Raw genomic sequence first — 18,308 nt, 5'->3', positions numbered from 1 at the left:
TCCAGTTATTTTTTTCCTAAATAGATATTTTAATATTTATTTCAAGTTTTATTGATTTTATTTTTAAATATCAATCTTCATTCGGTCATAAGCCAAAGAGGTATGGATTTATTTGCTGATATGTTACATTCTATACAAGAAAGAAAGCCCATACAACTTTTCAAGCTGAAGGATGAAGAAAACTTTAAGCTTCAGGTTGCAACATTGAAGGATTCTATGTGCAATAAATGACGGGCACAGGATGCATCAAGAAAAGATGGGAAGAACACACAGAAACACTGAGCCAAAATTGATTAGTCAGCATGCAACACTTTCAAGGGGTAGCATGTAATCCAAAACTCATGGTATTGAAGAAAGTAGTCAAAGTTGTATTGGAGACATTAGCAAAAACCGAGGCTCCCAGAAATAAAGGAATTCTAATAGAAAGAGTTCAACAAATGTGCATGGGAATGAAAGCACTGACTAGTGTATGTGCCAAGAAATCGGGAAGCTAGCTACCTGGCCACCTGACCAGAAGAGGTTTAGATGTGTGTCCATTCGAGAGACATGTGACTGTACATAAGTCCGGAATTTTTGAATAATATCACTAATATCAAATGCAAGTGAAATTGTGCTGAAGATGATTAAACAGATACAGCGGTACATTAAATGGGAAGGCTCGTACGCATAGTGACCTACAGGGCAGAGTAGAACTTTCCCACGGGGTTTTCAAGGCTGTAATGATTACTGGAGAAGATATCTAGATATTTTTCTCCAATAAACTGTGGCTGAGTTCAAACTTATGACCCTTTTGGTTAGCAGCAGAGTAATTAACCACAGTTCCGCCAGAACTCTTTGGTAACCTTTTAGCTATGATAAATATTGCCAGTAATTTATGAGATATTTATGCAACTGAGACGTCTTGATGGTGGAGAATTACAAATTGGGCTCTTAACCATCAGGTCAGCAGTTCTAAGCCACTAGCCTCCCAACTAGAGAAACAGTGGACTTTCTAGTCGCATGAAGAGTTACAGTTTCAGAAACTCACAGGGCAGTTCTACCTTGTCTGATAGAGTTATTATGAGTTGGCATTGACTCTATGGCAGTGAGTTTTTTTTGGTTTTATGCAACTGAACCTGAATAGGTTTCAATGTCCTATTAAGCTGTCTGGGATGCCATCAACAAAGGTGAGAATTGTCCGTAAATGGTACCACTATGTTATTCTGTCTTGGGGTATTTGCATTTATTAATATTATTGAATATTCATAATAATGTTTTTTTGTTGTTAACCACTGCTGAGTAGACCCTGACTCATCAAAACCCTGCGCTCAATAGGAAAAAGCGCTGCCTGGACACACCCCATTACAATGCTGGATGGCAGATCAGATTATGATCCATAGGACTTTTATTGATTGATTTTACAAAATAGATCCCCAGTCCTTTTGTCTTAGGTTGGGTTCTATAATGAAAATAAACTACTAAAATGTATACGTGTATATATGTGTGTGTGTGTGTGTGTGTGTGTGTGTGTGTGTATTTGTCAAATGCCATCCACTTGGCTCTGACCCATAGCGACAGCAGATCGAAACACTCCATGGGCCTTTACCATCCTTGTAATTGTTCCGATGGCTGAGCCCAGCGCTGCAGCCACTATGTCAATCCATCTCATTGAGGATCTTTCCCTCCTGTGCTTCCTTTCCACTTTACCATGCATGAGAGACCAGGGACAGGGCTCTCCTAAAAATATATCCAAAATACGTTCTCTAAGGAGTACTCTGGTCTTACTTCTTTGAACACAGATTGGTTTGTCTTTTTAACAGTTCATAGTACTTTCAATATTCTTTTCTAGCACCACACCACAATTCAAATGCATCAGTACGTCTTAATTCAGTGCTAAACATCCACATGTTTATGTGGAAATGGAAAATACCCTGGCTTGAGTCAGGCACACTTTAGTCCTCAAAATAATATTTTTGCTCTTCAATAATATAAAGAGATCTTTTGTGTAGATTTACCCAATTCAACGTCTCTTTTTATCTCTTGGCTGCTGCTTCAATGAGGGTTGATTGTGGACTCAAATAAGACAAAATCTTTGGCAATTTCAACATTTTATCCATTTACCTTGATGTTACCTATTGGTTCAGTTGTGAGCATTTTGCTCTGAAGGCTACAGTCCTTCATCCTCCTCAGTAAGTGCTTAAATTCTTCCTCACTTTCAGCAAACAAGATCGTGGTGATTAGCATATTGCAGGTTGTTAGTTGCTCAAAATCGGATGCCATAGGATTCCTCAAATAACCCACCTTCTCTGTTGATTTGCTGAGCATACAAGTTGAACATGTGTGGTGTGAGGATGCAGCCGTGTATCCTGAGTTTTAAACATGCAGTATTCTTTTTTTCTGTTTGCACACTGCCTCTTGAACAGGTTCTTCATGAGCAAAACGAGGGGTTCTGGAAGTCCCCTTTTTCTCCACAAAGTCAAATGCCTGTACATAACTAATGAAGCACAAGGAAATCTCTTCTGGTCTTATCAGCTTCGAGCCAAGATTCATCTGACATTAGCAACGATAGCCCTTGTCCATGTCCTTTTCTGAATCTGGATTGAACTTCTGGCAGCTTCTTTTCAACATACTGCTGCAACCATTGTTGGAAGAGCTTATGCAAAATTCCACTTGCAAGCGATATCAATGATAATTATTCTAAAGTTTGAGTATTCTGTCTGGTCACTTTTTTTTGAAATGGGCAAACATACAGACCTTTCAGTCAGTTGGCCAATTAGCCGCCTTTCCGATTTCCTGGCATAAATGAGTGATGCTTTCCATGCTTCTTCAGGTTACTGAAACATTTCAAATTGCATTCCATCAGTTCCTGGAGCCTTGTGTTTGGCTAATGCATTCAGTGCAGCCTGGGTGTCTTCCTTCAGTGCCATTGGTTCTTGTTCATGCTCTACCTACTGAAAGGATGGAATGTTGAGTAGTTCTTTCTGGTACAATGACTTTGTGTGTTCTTTCTGTCTTCTCTTTATGCTGGCTGAATCATGCTATAGATTTCCCATCAAATCTTTCAAAATTGTAATTTGAGGCTTGAAATTTTTTTTGAGTTCTTTCACTTTCAAATAAGTTGAGTGTGTTCTTCCCTTTTGTTTTTTTATTTCTAGGTCTTTTCACATTTCATTATAATATTTGGCATATATATATATATATATATATATATATATATATACACACAGAATAGTTTATATCAAGAAAATAACTCACACCGATTTAGAAGTCATCTTCCCGGTCTATGAGTCAAATGATAGCCTGGATCCTCCTCTTGACTCATGTAGTTGCAAGCATTAATGAAGCCCAGATAGCCACCCTCTGGCTGTAGGGATGAATAAGTTCAAGATCATCAGGTAAGATGGCAGGCTACCAATAATTCCCAGGATCAGCTGACAGTTTGGATGCATGCTGGCTAAATCCAAAACACCAGAAGTCAGATGACCTACCAGATGCAGCAGCTAGAACAACCAAAAAGCAAAGAAGCTTTTCTGTTAATTAATTGGCTGCTCATAGCAGATCCCATCAGGTAGTTAGTTACATTATAATAGTTCTCATCCTGGGAGATTGCTACTTCTTAACTGACAAATCCCTGAGAATCCTAGCTCAGACAAGTGGAAGCAAAACCTGAACTCTCACACCTTTCTTCCCAGCCCATCTTAGCCTGGAAGCCTCTCCGAAGACTGCTCAGTGTCCTAGAAACTCCCAAGGCTCCATTGACGGGCAGATCTGCAAGGGCAGGAAATGGGCCAGGTCGCCTACATGAAAGGTAGTCATTATACGACTGAACCTTCTTGTTTGTTGGTCAGTTTGAAATCTAACGTTCATGGGCTAAGACTGTGCTTTCCAGAATAACACTTTTCAGTTCTTTATTACATGCTAATTATCCCGGCCAGCCATAAAAGGAAACTTCAACACATCCATGGAACAATGTAACTTTTGAAGTCCCCTCTTACATCTGCCGCTGGGTTTTACGGACTTGTTTTCTCATCTTAGTCTCCAAGCTTTCCAACTCCAAGTCTAGCTCTGTTTCCGATTCATAGTCACATAATTCCTCATCATCTTCCTTCTATTTCAAGCCAAGGTCCTCCATTCTCATTCTAACTGGAGATGTAATTTGATGAAGATTAGCCATAAATATTTCTTGTATGTTGTTTACTTACTGATAACTCTGTATATTTTCTAATTAGCTGAACATTGTTGTATCAGAGAATAACATGTGGAAGAAATTAACACAGATAAAATTTAACATTAGAAAGAATTAAAATAAAGTGTTTGGATAATATACAGATTTAAACCCTTAGAGTTTCAAATTGGTATTTCTCTACTATGTCTCTATTTTATTTCAATTGAAGTCAAACTTATTATTTATTAATATAAGCAAACACCAAATGAACTTCACTGCCATCAGGTTGATTCTAACCCACAATGACCCCATAGCATAGACTAGACTAACCCCTGTAGGGTTCCAAGTCTCTGTGTTTCTACAGGAACAGAAAATCTCATTTGTCTTTTACTGAACAGCTGGTGCATTCAAACTGCTGAACTTGGGTTTGGCAAATCAGTGTTTAATCCAGCACACCACCAGAACCCCTTTATTTATTAATAAGTGGCATAATTTATATTGAAAATTATATGCAAGGTAAATCATGAAAAAATATTTTACCAGTGAATAGCTTCATTCCAATTTTGAGTTTTTCTCAAGATTTTTACATGCAGACCACATTCCATAATGCAAAAGAAACTTCACTATTTTACAGGGTGAAGAAACATCCTCATATGAAATGCTTTATATTCTCATCGTGGATTAGATTCTGTGTCAACCTGGCTCAGTCAGGATTCTCAGAGGTTTGGCAGTTAGAGCCTGGTGATTCCCATGACATGATCTGACTGAATGTAATCTGCCCCATGGTGGGGATCTCTTACAGCAGTTGAGGAGTTGTGGGCCCTGATGCAACCGGAAGGTAGTTTTGTCATGGGTGTCTCATCTTGTCTTTCATAAACAGACACTGTGAGGAAGATAACTCTTTTCCTGTTGGCCTGGATCCTGCATCTGGCTACTCAACTCACCATATTGTACGTCAACCCTGGGAGCCAGCAAAGCCAAACATTTGACCTTGTGAGCTTGGACAGATTGATCTTTACCATTACCAGCCATGGTCTTCCAGCTCCTCATTAGCCCTGGCAACTACAAAAGTCATGAATATCCTGTCAGGGCTACTGTCTTGTTAGGAATTTATGTACTTATACAAATATCAATGGTTTTGCTTTTCTAGGGAAACTAACCTAACACAAATATGATGTAGAAAATATCATTTTTACTTGCATCAAATATTTACATTTGACTATGCTTTAACGTGTTTGGAGAAATGTTTTTGTGGGCATTTTTGGAATGAAATACATTATCTACGTTACAGTTCAGTGGAGCAATTTATGGCCCTATCTAATCACACTCAGGATAGTGCAACTGCTTCAGACATGATAGTTATGAGGGATCCACTTTCTGTCAAGGACCAGAGACAGGACAGGTTTATGGAGAATTTAAGAGAGATGAAAGTAATATTTTTCACTAACAGTCAACAAGAAAAAAACCAACTAGGCCCTTAAGAGATCTCAAAAAGAAAGAGACAAGACCCGCTGTTCTTTTTTATTGTCCAATAAATATCTAACATAACGACTTTTCCTAGGCTTCCAGTGCATACATACATTAAATTATTCTGAACAAAACATGTTTAAACCGATATCTATAATCAGGTGCTGGGAGCAGTACAAGTTCTCTAAGTAAAAGACATTTGTTAGAGTCATTAGTGGAGCTCCGGTAGTGTAATGGTTACATGTTGGGTGGCTAACTGCAAGGTCAGCAGTTTGAAACCACTAGCTAATTCTCAGGAGAAGCTTTCTACTCCATTAAAGAGTTACCATCTCAGAAACACACAGGAGAATTCCGCCTAGTTCTATAGGGCTGCTATGAGTCATCATTGACTCAATAGCAGTGAGTTTGGGGGTTTTATGAGTCTCAGCCAGGAGTATTAAGAAAAAAACCAAAATAATATTTTTTGTGCCATGAAATAAAATAATTTTGAGGTCAGGGATAATATCACATTTTAAACAAACCTCAAGTTGACAGCTTTTCAATCAACAAGTTAACCGGAATGCCGCCCTAGAAAAAAAACAGTTTTTGGAAGAATCGGGAATTTGGAAAAAATTCAAAGCTGGGCCAAGACCATTTTCTTGACAAATGGAGACTGTGGCTGAAGCCTAGAAACAATGGAGGGGACAACACAATCACCACCCAGTCCACAGCTACTGCAGTTGGCAGGCCACATCATGGAGCATTTAAAATTTTAAAATGCAGCACCTTCATTTTAAGCACACCCCTCACTACCATTAATCTTTTAAATCTATTCACGCAAAAGGGTTTTGCAAAAAGACCAGATAGCTCACAGCTACTGAACTTTCCATCAATTTTTAAGCAACATCGAAGCTAATGAAGATGATTTTATATAGTAAGTTGAAACCAAGGATGAGTTTTGAGATTTCCCAGTGCAATGTAGAGATGAAAGTCCAATCAAAGCTGCAGCTTTGGAAACAGTTAAATTTAAGACAGAGGTAATCTAAGAAGGTTATGATGGCTTATTTGTAATTACAAACAAGTAATATTGATAGTTTTTTTTGAAGGATACAAGAAGATCCTAGGGGCTGATTAGGAAGAAGTTTTGCGAAAATTAAAACTGTATTGATATAGTTAGATGATTTTCTGTCAACTTGAAGATGTATGCAAGTGTAGCTGTGGAATCCAGTCTGTCAATCAGGTTGATGACGCCTCCTGGGGGGGAGGGGGGTGTCCTTCTGAGGAAAGCTTGCAAGCCTCCTTCTCTCTCTGCCACGTTGCCTGGCTGCCTGCCGGCCTGCTGGAGCTCTGCAGCAGAAACTTAGAGATGCTGGCACCCTGCCAGGTTTCCATCAATTTTGGATCCATGAGACTGCACCCACTGGCCTGCGATCTTCCTGTCTCCGGAGTCATCATTCCGCGTCACTTGCTTATGGCTGCGTGAGCCAAAGGAGGGACTGATCGACAGTGGTGTTCTTATGGACTTGCTGCACTGCGCTGCGATGCCTTCTTGATATATAATCACTTCTTGATATAAAGCTTTTTCGTGTGTGTGTGTGTGTGTGTGTGTGTGTGTGTGACTGGATTTGTTTCTTTAGACAACCTAGCTTAACACAGTTGGTGAGAAAAATGTCGGGGAAAAAGTGCTTTCTTTGCCCCATGACAACAAAGCTCATTCTCTGAGCAGAGCACGGCCTGTTGTATAGTCGTTTCCTTAGACAAACCTTACACAACTCAGCAGCAGCTCTGGTATTGCTCCTTCCTAAGAAGGATGTGCCACAGAGTCAGGATAACTTCGGTGCGCAGAATGAGGCATTGCCAACGGAATTTATGAGATAGACCAGCCAAGCTTCAGGATGTGTGGACTTTCTGAACTTATGCCTGGAGATTTCTAATTATAATTCTGTCTCCACATACATTACAGGCGCCAGATGCAAGTGGCTACATAATTTGCAGATCCCAGCACTAAAAAAAGTGCACGACCCTTTGTTCAAAAATTATTAAGCTGTAAAAACAAGGAGAGCCGAGCATCTAAGCACTGAGCACAGATACCTTCCAAACACGGGGCTTTGACTCTCCGCAACTGCACTGGCTACAAGCCCAAAAAATCCTACATCGGCTTGTTAGTATGTCATAACTTGGTTTTCCCAATTTAGTATACTCTGATGAATATTACCGATACGGCAGATATTCCCAAATTCTCCATCTTATGGATGAGAAAGCAGTGCTAGACGTTTAAGTGGCATCCTTCTAGATACATGGTCAGCAAGCTCTGGGATTTTCATACTTAATATATTGTCATCATTTGTCTCAGCCCAGTTCAACTGTTCATCATCATACTCAGGGAAACAGTATTTCTAGGCTACATCTTTCACTATCCCTAATAAATGACAGAAGAAAATGCAAATGCACACTGCTGGATTAATAAGCAACATCATAATAAATGAGTAAATAATTCAAACTGATCGAGTTCATTTTACCCAGATCTGCAATTAATACCCATAGAAGTAGCAGATAAGACATTAAAAGGCATTTCAACTTTAGCAAGTCAGCTGCAAAAGACCTCTTAAAAATAGTACAAAGCAAAGAAGTCACCTTGATTACTTTGTTTTACCCAAGTCATTGTCTTTTTAATTGTCAAATGCTACTAAAGCTCCGTGGAAAAGGATAACAGAAGAATGGATGCATTTGAGCTGTGATCCAGATGAAAAATAGTACGTACACCAGAAATGCCAGTTGCTATTGTTGGTAAGTGCCCTGAGCAAGTTCTGACACATAGCAACCCTATGGACCTCCAAACAAAGCACTGCCCAGTCCTGTGCCATCCTCACAATTGTATGTTTGCACCCATTGGTGGGAAACCAGAGAAAAGTAATAAATAAATCTCAGAAGCAATAAAACAGGAATGTTTCTTAAAAGTGAAGAATGGCAAGACTACCACTTACTTGCTTTGGACACGTCACTAGGAAAACCAACCCACTTGGCGAGAACAGGACATCTTGGTTGATAGAGAGTCAGTAAAAATAAGAAAAACTCTCAATGAGTAAGGTAGGTAGTTTATTGCGTCAACCTGGCCGATAAACACACATGGGGTTAATTGAAGGGGGGAGGGATAAATGGCTCAGTGAGCCTCGCCTTTCTAATTCTCGGTTCTCTTGCTTTGTGATGGTCAGACCAGGGTGCAGCTGCCTTAGCCAGTTCTCTGTTTCAGCTGGCCAGGCTCACTTCCTGCAAGACATCCCCGAGGAGAAGTCCCATGGACCTACCCCAATGCAGCCCTGGGTGCTGGAGCACCTGTGTGGAGACCCCCGCCAGTGCTGAGATGTTTACACATTCACTGACTCGCCTTTCCTCCTGCAGTCGGCATCATAGTGTGTGTTTTGTGAGATGGAGGATGACTTTGTGGATTGGTGTTGGACATAGGGGTTAATGGGTTAATGTTGGACTTGTGGGCTTGGGCAGCACTAGGTTGGGATGTTTTCTTGATGTGCAGTTAACTTTTATATAAAACTCTCTCTTATACATGAGTTTCTGTGAATTTGTTTGTTTGTTTCTCTCTCTCTCTCTCTCTTTTTTTCCCACTGTGCAACTCGCTTCAGTGCCTTAAGCCCACGGGGAAAGCTAGGCAATGGTTCGGGGTTGCAGTATGCTTTGGCCTGGGGCACTGTGAATGGCCCATGGGATCGGACCCGCTGTAGGATTTGTTTCTTTAAAGCACCCAGACCAACAATGAGAAAGCATGAGCTCAGAAGTACCAATGATCATGAAGACAGCGAAGGAGTCAGCAATGTTGGAGCTGATGGGGGTGCACCTAACAACCTCATTACTTTCATATGAATGTCCATCTAAATTTTGAGTCTTGACAGACTTTGTGATTAAGCAGCTTAGTGTTGAGACTATCAATTAAAGCTGTGTTATTCATGTTCCCCATTTAAAAGGTGAACTATTTGAAAGTCGATATGCCATAAATCATACTTTCCTTTATATAACGAAAGTGCAATAGGAGATAAAAACCGTTTTGATGGACAGTATCTGAGAAGTTTTATTTTTCATAGACACTATCTTATCCTCTTTGGCCTTAATAGTCCACCAGTATCTGGAATGTTATAGTGTGTAACATATGCTTATCATTAATTAAAATTTTAATATAGAAGGCAAGGTTTTGGATGTGGTAGAGTACTACAGGGCTGATTGGGTTTATTTTCCAAATGTTTTCTAGGTTAAAAACTCTAGTTTGAAAGTTTTGAAAATTTCTGTAAGGGAGATTTAAGCAAGCTTAAATTGAAAGTAATGTGTGAAAGCTTTCTAAAGCAACCTTGACACATAAACCTAAACTAATTGCTGCAGAGATTTTTTTTCCTTCTTACATTCCCCTTTTCTCAGTGTATTTATATATTGAAACAAATAGCTTTGCTGTGAAGACACACTCTTAATAACCAGAAAAGAGTAAAGTACCTAAAATATTTAAAATTATCACCATGATGTAGCTATTTCCTCAATTGATCCTAACCTTCATTTTGAAATATTAAACAGCAATTTTTCAGGTTCTTATAAACAGGCCTTGGTTCCAGTATGAAATGGTAATGTTTCAAATTTTGAATCATTTTCTTTTCTTCCGTGGATCTTTTTTATTCCCCTACAGATTTTGCTTTCTTGGGACCATTTTTACCTAAAAATCTATGAAGCAGGTGCCAAGGCACCACTAGCCGATATTGGCTGGTGCACACGGCACCTTGCTCTGCCCCTCAGGCTCCCTTTCCGGTCTCAGCTCCTTGTCTGCGGGCCTCTGCTTCAGCACAATCACCGCCAATCGGTCGGAATGGAAGCATTCATGCTTGCCCGCTTTTACACATCATGAATACCACCGTTACTTTAAGAAATATTATATGTCGATAAAAATGTCCCTGAAACCACAAATCACCTTATGACAGTGGAACGAGCTGGAGATAACTATGATAAGCGAAATTAGTCAGTCATAAACAGACAACTATTGTTGGAGCAAACTACTGTAAGAATAAAAACCAAGGCAAAGGACAGCCTTCAACTTGCAGGTCATTAAGTCTCTTAATCTGGTTGCTGAGCGACGATTAGAGACCCTGCCTTGGTCAATGGGCCATAGACCACTCTATGTACGTTCACCTGCAAAACCACCCTCACGGCAGAGGACCAGCTCGCTGGGATCAGTTTCTTTGCAGGTGGGGAGAGAGAAAGGACCATTCAGTTGCTGCCATCGCATAATGGACTGAGGTCACTCCAAATCAATAGACACTCTTACGGGAGGGGTAAGCCAATCTGACTGGAAATTCAAGTCATTATGTGGGAAGGGGACATGTGGTTTCTGGGAAAAGTTATTACATTTCTGTTGGTGGGTAACCAGGGAGGAGCAACTTCTCACGCAGAGAAAAAAACAACAGCACCTGAAAATACTTATATAGAACCAGGGAAGGATATGTCCTGCACTAAGTTCCTAATTGAACACTTTTTTACATTCTTTTAAAAAAATTAATTTGGAGATAATACATATAACATATCATTCCATAGTTCAATCACATCAAGCAGAATTTTACAATTGCTACTGCAGTTTCCGAACATTCCTTTTCTTCCTAGACTCCATAATATCGTCTCCCTTTTATTGCTCCACCACTCCTATACCCCACCCCCAACCTTTAGTCTACTTGCTCTCCCTTATAGGTTCATCAGTTCTGGGTTTCATTTACTGAACAACAGCAAAACATAAACACAATATGAAAAAAACCTGAATGTCCATCACAGGTCTGCTGTAATAAAACACATGTTAATAGAGCACACGGGGAATTGATGTAGCCAGACCTTGTTTGTCTGCCTGCCAACACTTCATCAATCTTGATTCAGCTGTCTTCTGCTTCCGACTTTAAGTCTTCAAGTTACAAGTGTGTCTGAGGGAGAGTCCAGATAACCAATGAGCTCTCTCATTGGATCTCACTGAGGCAGCCTCTGGAGCTTTCTGTGTGTTTTGAAGATCCAAGATTACCGGCCCTTTCATTCCCCAGCACCAATCTAGGGTCCCCAGCATACACCCAGAAGCCTGTGTCAATGTGGCCTATTTGATGGCCACACTTCCCCTCTAGAGTCCCCCAAAGCATTTTTTCGTCATTCTTCCCATCCACTGGAGGTCGATCATCCATTTTTGCCTAATAACAAACATGCATTTGTGATCCCCTAGATGTGTTTTCTCCCTATCCCCCTTGCTGTGTTGTTTCCCCCATCAGTATCCTTCTGGTAGAACTTTCTACCTGTCCAGGGGACCTCATCCTAGATTTACATGGCAGCCACTGGGTATAGGACACCTCCACCCCCACCTTTGGCCATTTGATCCCAGTTGATGTGTGGTACCTGACCAGGTGTCCACAACAGGACTGCTGGACACAACAGAGGGTTGTGGACACAACAGAGGGTTGTGGTAGAGTAGCAGGATATAAGTGTAACAAGCAGAAACCCATTGGATTCCTATGAACCAGTGACAGAAATACTGAAAAAGATATCAAGGAACAAGAAACCATCCACAATAGCCAAAGCAGAAATACCTAGAAATAAACCAAACCAGACAACCAAAGAGCTGTGCAAAGACAACTGCAGAACATTTACTACAGGAAACCAGAGGGAGCCCCACAAATGCAAGAATATTTCACGCTCACTGATCAGAAGACTCAATATTGTGAAACCATCAACCTACAAATTCAGTGTAATCCTAAGCCACATTTCAGCATCATTTTTTTAAAGAAATGGAAAAACCTGATTAACAATTTCATATGGAGAGGGAAGAAGCCCAGAACAGGCAAATAACTCCTCAAGAAGAAAAACACAGTAGGTGGTCTTGCACTGCCTGACCTCAACACCTACTATAGAGTCACAGTTGTCAAAACAGCTGAGTATTGGTATAATGACAGCTATTTGAACCAATGGGTCTGAACAGAAAACCCAGAAATAAAAACATCTACATATAGACAATATTTTTGACAAAGGCCCTAATGCATTAAATGGGAAGCTCAGGCCCTCTTCAATAAATTATCTTGGAAAAACTGGACATCCACATACAGAAGAATGAAACAAGACTCTCATCTCACCTCATGCACAAAAATAAGCTCAAGGTAAATCAAAGGCCTAAATATAAAACCCAATGCTATCAGAATCATCGATGAGAAAATTGGGACAAAGCTAAGTGCCCGAGTGCAGGAAATAGACAGGTTACCAGAGATAAGAAGGAAACAAACTACATGGAAGACAAAATAGATAAATCGAACCTATTAAAAATAATACACTGGTGTACTTAAAATACATCATTAAAAGAGTAAAAAAGAGAGCCCACAGAATGGGGAAAAATGTGTAATAGTGACATAACAGACAAAGGACTAATTACTAAAATCTACAGTATACTACAAGCCTACAAAAGGAAAAAAAACTGTGGTAATAACCCTCTAAGAAGGTGGGAAAACGGAACAGTCAATTCACAAATGACGATACTTGAATGACTAATAAACACATTAGGAAATCCTGCCTAATTGGACACTTTTGACCTAACTACTATCCAGACCTTAATGCCCCAGGTCGTGCTATATCCTAAGTGGGTTCTTAGACTTCTTTCAAGATGCATATCATCCTCCACAGACTGCATCAAAAGGCTTGTGGAAACCTCACCTAATGAACTGAGCTTTACCTTGACCTCATCCATAGCCCTGGGTCTTGAAGTTGAAACTCTCTAATGTTTCTGAGGTAGTCACCTAATCTGGTGTCAATTTAAGGATTAAGAGTGCAGGAGTGGAGTCTAGCCTGTCAATCAGGAGATAACCAGTGAGACTCCGGTTGGGTGTGGCCTTCTCCTGAGAATTCTGGGAAATCTGGTACTTCCTCCTTGGAGGTGGAAGACACATCTCTCTCTCTCTGCCACTCCCTGGGAGACATTGCAGAAGACAGGCCACATGGACACAACCAGACCTCCGAAGCTGAAGAAGCCGCAGAGAGACCCCTGCTAGCACTGAGATGCTTCCAACGCCACTGGCCCCAAAGACTTTCTACCCACTGGCTTGTGATTGTCCTGCATTTGGCTTCAGTGCATGGGTTTCATGAGTCTGAAGAGGACTTTATAGATCGGTATCAGACATATGGGCTAATACCGGATTTATGGACTTGATCTGGACTGGGCTGGGATGTTTTCTCAATGTTCAATTGCTCTTGTATATAAACCTCTCACTTATATGCATATATGTGTTTATGAATTTGTTTCTCTAGTCTACCCAGACTAACACATTTCAGAACTACATACGTGCTACCACATGCTTATAGAACTGATGATCATTGGACTTTGGTGTGGATCTCTTGCTTTGAGAGTCCCCCGTGACTGGTGGCTCAATACTATTGTGCACTTATTATCTTAAAGCCCTCCTTGCTTAATTATGATATACATTAATATGGTAGGCATGGTGTTGCCTTTGTGAATAACTGTTATTAGAAGTTTGGCTCTATTAACTATGTCCAATCGCTTTTGAGTAATTCAACAATTCATGTACTGAAGTTTGTCGCCAGCTTACAATTGCATAAGGCCCTTTTCTCAAGAGTGTTTAAAGTTTACATCGTTGGCTAAATTAATGACACTATCAATAGAATTACCTTATGCCCTAGGAGGGTGATTGCTAATGTTCTCTAACATATAATAATGACGTATCTAAAGTGAAAAAAGGCATTTAAAAAAAGCAGCTATATGAATGGATTTTGAGTCACAATTTAATTCTAGTCCAATCTGACAACAATTCATTCTCACTACATGACCATACTTGATGCTTGAAGATATCATCGAAGATATTGGTCCTATGGCAAAATGTAGGGAATAATCTAGCTGATGCCTGGTTATTAGAAAGAATAGCATCTGAAGCCTTAAAGCCTTGTCTTCTAACAAACAACCATTTGAGCGATGAGTCAGCTGGGCCCACGTGGAAGAAGCACACCAGCCTATGTGACCCAAGGATTGTGAATGATTACATTAAAACCTTAAGGAGAACTGGTATCAGATATTCCATTGTGAGCAGCCCATCTTCAGAAGGCTGTGGATGACAGTGGGAACCCAAAATCTAGTAGAAGTGTTCATGCATGGATGCCTCCCCTTTGACCCCAGACCAGGGATGTGAATAGCCTTGCTATGACGTAGAATGCAGCTTTTTGCTTGGTTTTTCTGCGCATTTAATCCTAGATGGGTAGAGCTCGGCAGGCAGTGGTTGCATTGGTGGTTTTTTAGTGGTATGACAGAAGATTGTGGGGAGGTGGGAGCTGATGACAATGGACACAAGAAGGAAGTAAATGTTCTGAGGTTGACTGTAGAGATGATTAAACAGCTCTTATTGACATGATTGAACTACTGCATGTACATATACAAATGCTATCCCAATAAAACGGTTTAAAAATAAATGTATAAGATAAAGCAATAACTTGAAAGCATTCCCGTTTATAGTAAAAGAGCATGGTTAAGAACAAAATAAATAAAGCCAACAATGATAAAAAGAAATCTCTGTTATCACCTTTATGCTTTGCTACTTAAGAAATAATTGTGGAATTTATCATATGCCAGGCATTACCTAGTCACTAAGGATACTCACCCAAAATTCACTCCCATAGAGTCAATACTGACTCATAGGACAGAGTAGAGCTGCCCTTGTGGCGTTCTTAGGCTGTAATTCTTTACAGGAGTAGAAAGCCTCATTTTTCTCCCTTGGAGCAGCTGTTGGTTTCAAACTGCTGACCTGGTGGCTAGCAGTCAATGCATAACCCCTGTGGCACCACGGCTCCTGCTAAGGAGACAGTGGTGAGGGGAACAACAGCAATCTGCCTGGAGCTTTATAAAGACAATTTAGTGAACAAGACAGGTATGAAACTTATAATAAGTCAATAGTAAATTGTTGAAACATTTTACTTATTTGTGATTAATTACAAAGCAACATTAGTAACAAAATCTGAGCAACTGCAGGGTTAGGTATGTAAAAGAATGTTTTATTGTGAAAATAGCATTTAATCGGGCTCATTGTGACATTATAGGACAGAACAGAACTGCCATTTAGAGTTTCCAAGGCCATGAAGTCGGTTCTGTCTCTCCCCTATGTACAACAGAATGAAACCTTGCCTGATACCGTGCCATCCTCGGGCACCTAATTGTTCACATGCTTGATCCCATCGCTGCAGCCACTGTGACAGCCATCTCCCCAAGGGGCTTCTTTTTCACTGCACTTCTGCAGTGAAACTAGTATTTTCTGCCCAGAGATGAAGCTTCTCCATCTTCACAGGTAACGACGTTCTGGCTTTCTTTCTTCTAAGACAGATTTGCTTATTCTTTGGACAGTCTGCCAGCACAACAATTCAAATGCACTGCTCTTTCTTCGGTCTTCTTATTCAGAGGTCCACTCTCATGCATTCCAGGCAATTGCAAACCCCCCCGTGTGGGTTAGGTGGACCTCCCTCTTCAAAGCAATAGCCTTGCTTTCCAACATGTTAAAGAGGTCTGTGCAGCAGAGTGGCCGAGTGCCATACATCATTTGATTTCTAGACAGCCACTTCCATGACCATTAACTATGGATGCAAGCATGATGAAACCCTCAACAACATAAATCTTTTCTCTGTTGGTCCTGCTGCTGTTTATTGGATGATTTATGAGGGACTAATATTCTGGCACTATGTGTTCAGTGACGATTCGCTCAGAAGTGGAAAGCATATTCCTTTTCAAAGTCTGTTTTTAGTCAATAAGCTCCACTGCAGCCTATTCACATTGGGTGGATCCTACTGACATTTGAAATACCCGTGAGAGTCTGACAGCAACAGGCAACCACCAAAGTATGAGAGGCTGACAGAAAAATATTGTGAAACAACAGGAACAGATGAAGAAGTTACTAGATCATTGGGAAGCACAATATTTAGAACCTGGAAACTGATTGGCTGTTAGGATCAAAAGTGTTAGCCATATTTTAGCTTATTGCATAAGGCAGATGGTGGTACCATTTTTAGAAAGAGGAATACTGAAAGATGGACTTTTGGTAACCATTGATAAATGTATTCTCAAATGTTGTAAATGATTAATTCTGATATATATATATTTCTATGAAACAAGAAATTTGACCTTTATATGACTAATATATATCTTTAAAGGATGAAAAGAGAATAAAAAAAAAACAAAGAAAATCAATTTCCTGGGAAGATATTTGGAAAACCTTTGATAGCAAAAGTTATTATCTTAATGAGAATCTCTGTTTCAATTACTTTTCCTTTTAACCACCACCTTCCACTTTTCAAGTTTACTGGTATGTTATCCATGTTTAACAGTTCTTCAATACTGCTAGGGCCTATAATATATTAATTCCACCACTTTTTAATTGTGCCTATCACCCTCATGAGCTCATTTTCTTTCTACTCAACTTAAATCCCATGCTCAATCATTGCAATAATGCCTCTAAATTCACCCCCAAATACTTCCCTCTTCTTTCTGCTTTAGTTGTCTAACTACAAAAAATCTTGTTTATATTCGACTCATTGAATTCTCTACACATAAGTAGAACAAAACCGAATAAAAGCAGGCGACTAGGTCATTTAGTTTAAGAGGATCCTATAATCCTACATTTCTATTATTTCATTAATTTTTTCTACTCATTCGTACTGTTACTTTACATGTTCTCTTCTCTTTCCAAACTTATAACAACTCACCTACCACTTTTTTATGCTGAAATCCACCCCCACCCATATCTCAACAAAATCCAAGCATTATGGAGAAGCCTATTCCTTCTAGTAAGACTGCACCACTACCTCCATTATCTTTCTTGTGTTCTTCCACTGCAGGTGAAAGGTTCTGACTTTTAGAAAAGGCCTGAGGTAGTTAGTTTATTGTGCCAACCTGGCTGATAACACACATGTGAGGTTATTTGAAGGGCGGAGGTATAAATGGGTTGGTGAGCCTCACCTTTCTATTTCTCGGGTCTCTTGCTTTGTGATGGTCTGACCAGTGTGCAGCTGTCTTTGTCAGTTTCCTGCTTCAGCTTACAAGGCTCACTTCCTGCAAAATATCTCTGAGAGAAGCCGCATGGACCTACCCCGATGCAGCCCTGGATGCTGGAACAGCCGTGTGGAGACCCCGGCCAGCGCTGAGATACTTACACATTCACTGATTTGGCATTTCTCCTGCAGTCGGCATCATAGTGTGTGTTTTGTGAGATGGAGGAGGACTTCGTGGATTGGCGTTGGACATATGGGTTAATGGGTTAATGTTTGACTTGTAGGCTTAGGCAGCACTGGGTTGGGATGTTTCCTTGATGTGCAGTTAACCTTTATATAAAACTCTCTTTTATACCTGAGTTTCTGTAGATTTGTTTCTCTAAAGTACCCAGACTAATACAGGGCCCATCTGTCCACTTGGGTATAAGAACCTCTGTAATGATAGGGTACTGTGTAGTTGATTTGTAATAATTCTAATATTTCCCTCAAGGATGTCTGTAAACCTGGTACCCTTGGAAAAAACCTCAGCAACATACATGGGAAATTGTATCAGCCACAATGTGCTATTTAAAGGCTCTCTTAAAGGAAACCTGTATTTGAATTACCTAGCAGCTCCACGGGAGAAAGGGTTGGCTATTTGATTCCACAAAGGTTACAGCCAAGAAAACATGATGAACGGCTT

The 18,308-nt window shown here is 40.2% G+C and overlaps 1 protein-coding gene across 1 annotated transcript in view; it reads right to left on the bottom strand.

Annotated features, from left to right (window-relative positions):
- Positions 1–11,793, bottom strand: part of TPO (thyroid peroxidase) — a 235,949-nt gene extending 224,156 nt beyond the window's left edge. Inside the window, exon 1 of the mRNA XM_075557175.1 lies at positions 11,640–11,793. Within this exon, the coding sequence (XP_075413290.1) occupies positions 11,640–11,793 (154 nt within the window). The remainder of the gene's footprint in view (positions 1–11,639) is intronic.
- Positions 11,794–18,308: the final 6,515 nt, after the last annotated feature.

The sequence above is a fragment of the Tenrec ecaudatus genome, chromosome 8 (assembly GCF_050624435.1).
Source record: "Tenrec ecaudatus isolate mTenEca1 chromosome 8, mTenEca1.hap1, whole genome shotgun sequence".
Classification (NCBI taxonomy): domain Eukaryota; kingdom Metazoa; phylum Chordata; class Mammalia; order Afrosoricida; family Tenrecidae; genus Tenrec; species Tenrec ecaudatus.
The sequence above is the reverse complement of the archived record's forward strand: the minus strand, read 5'-3'. Positions and strand labels throughout refer to the sequence as shown.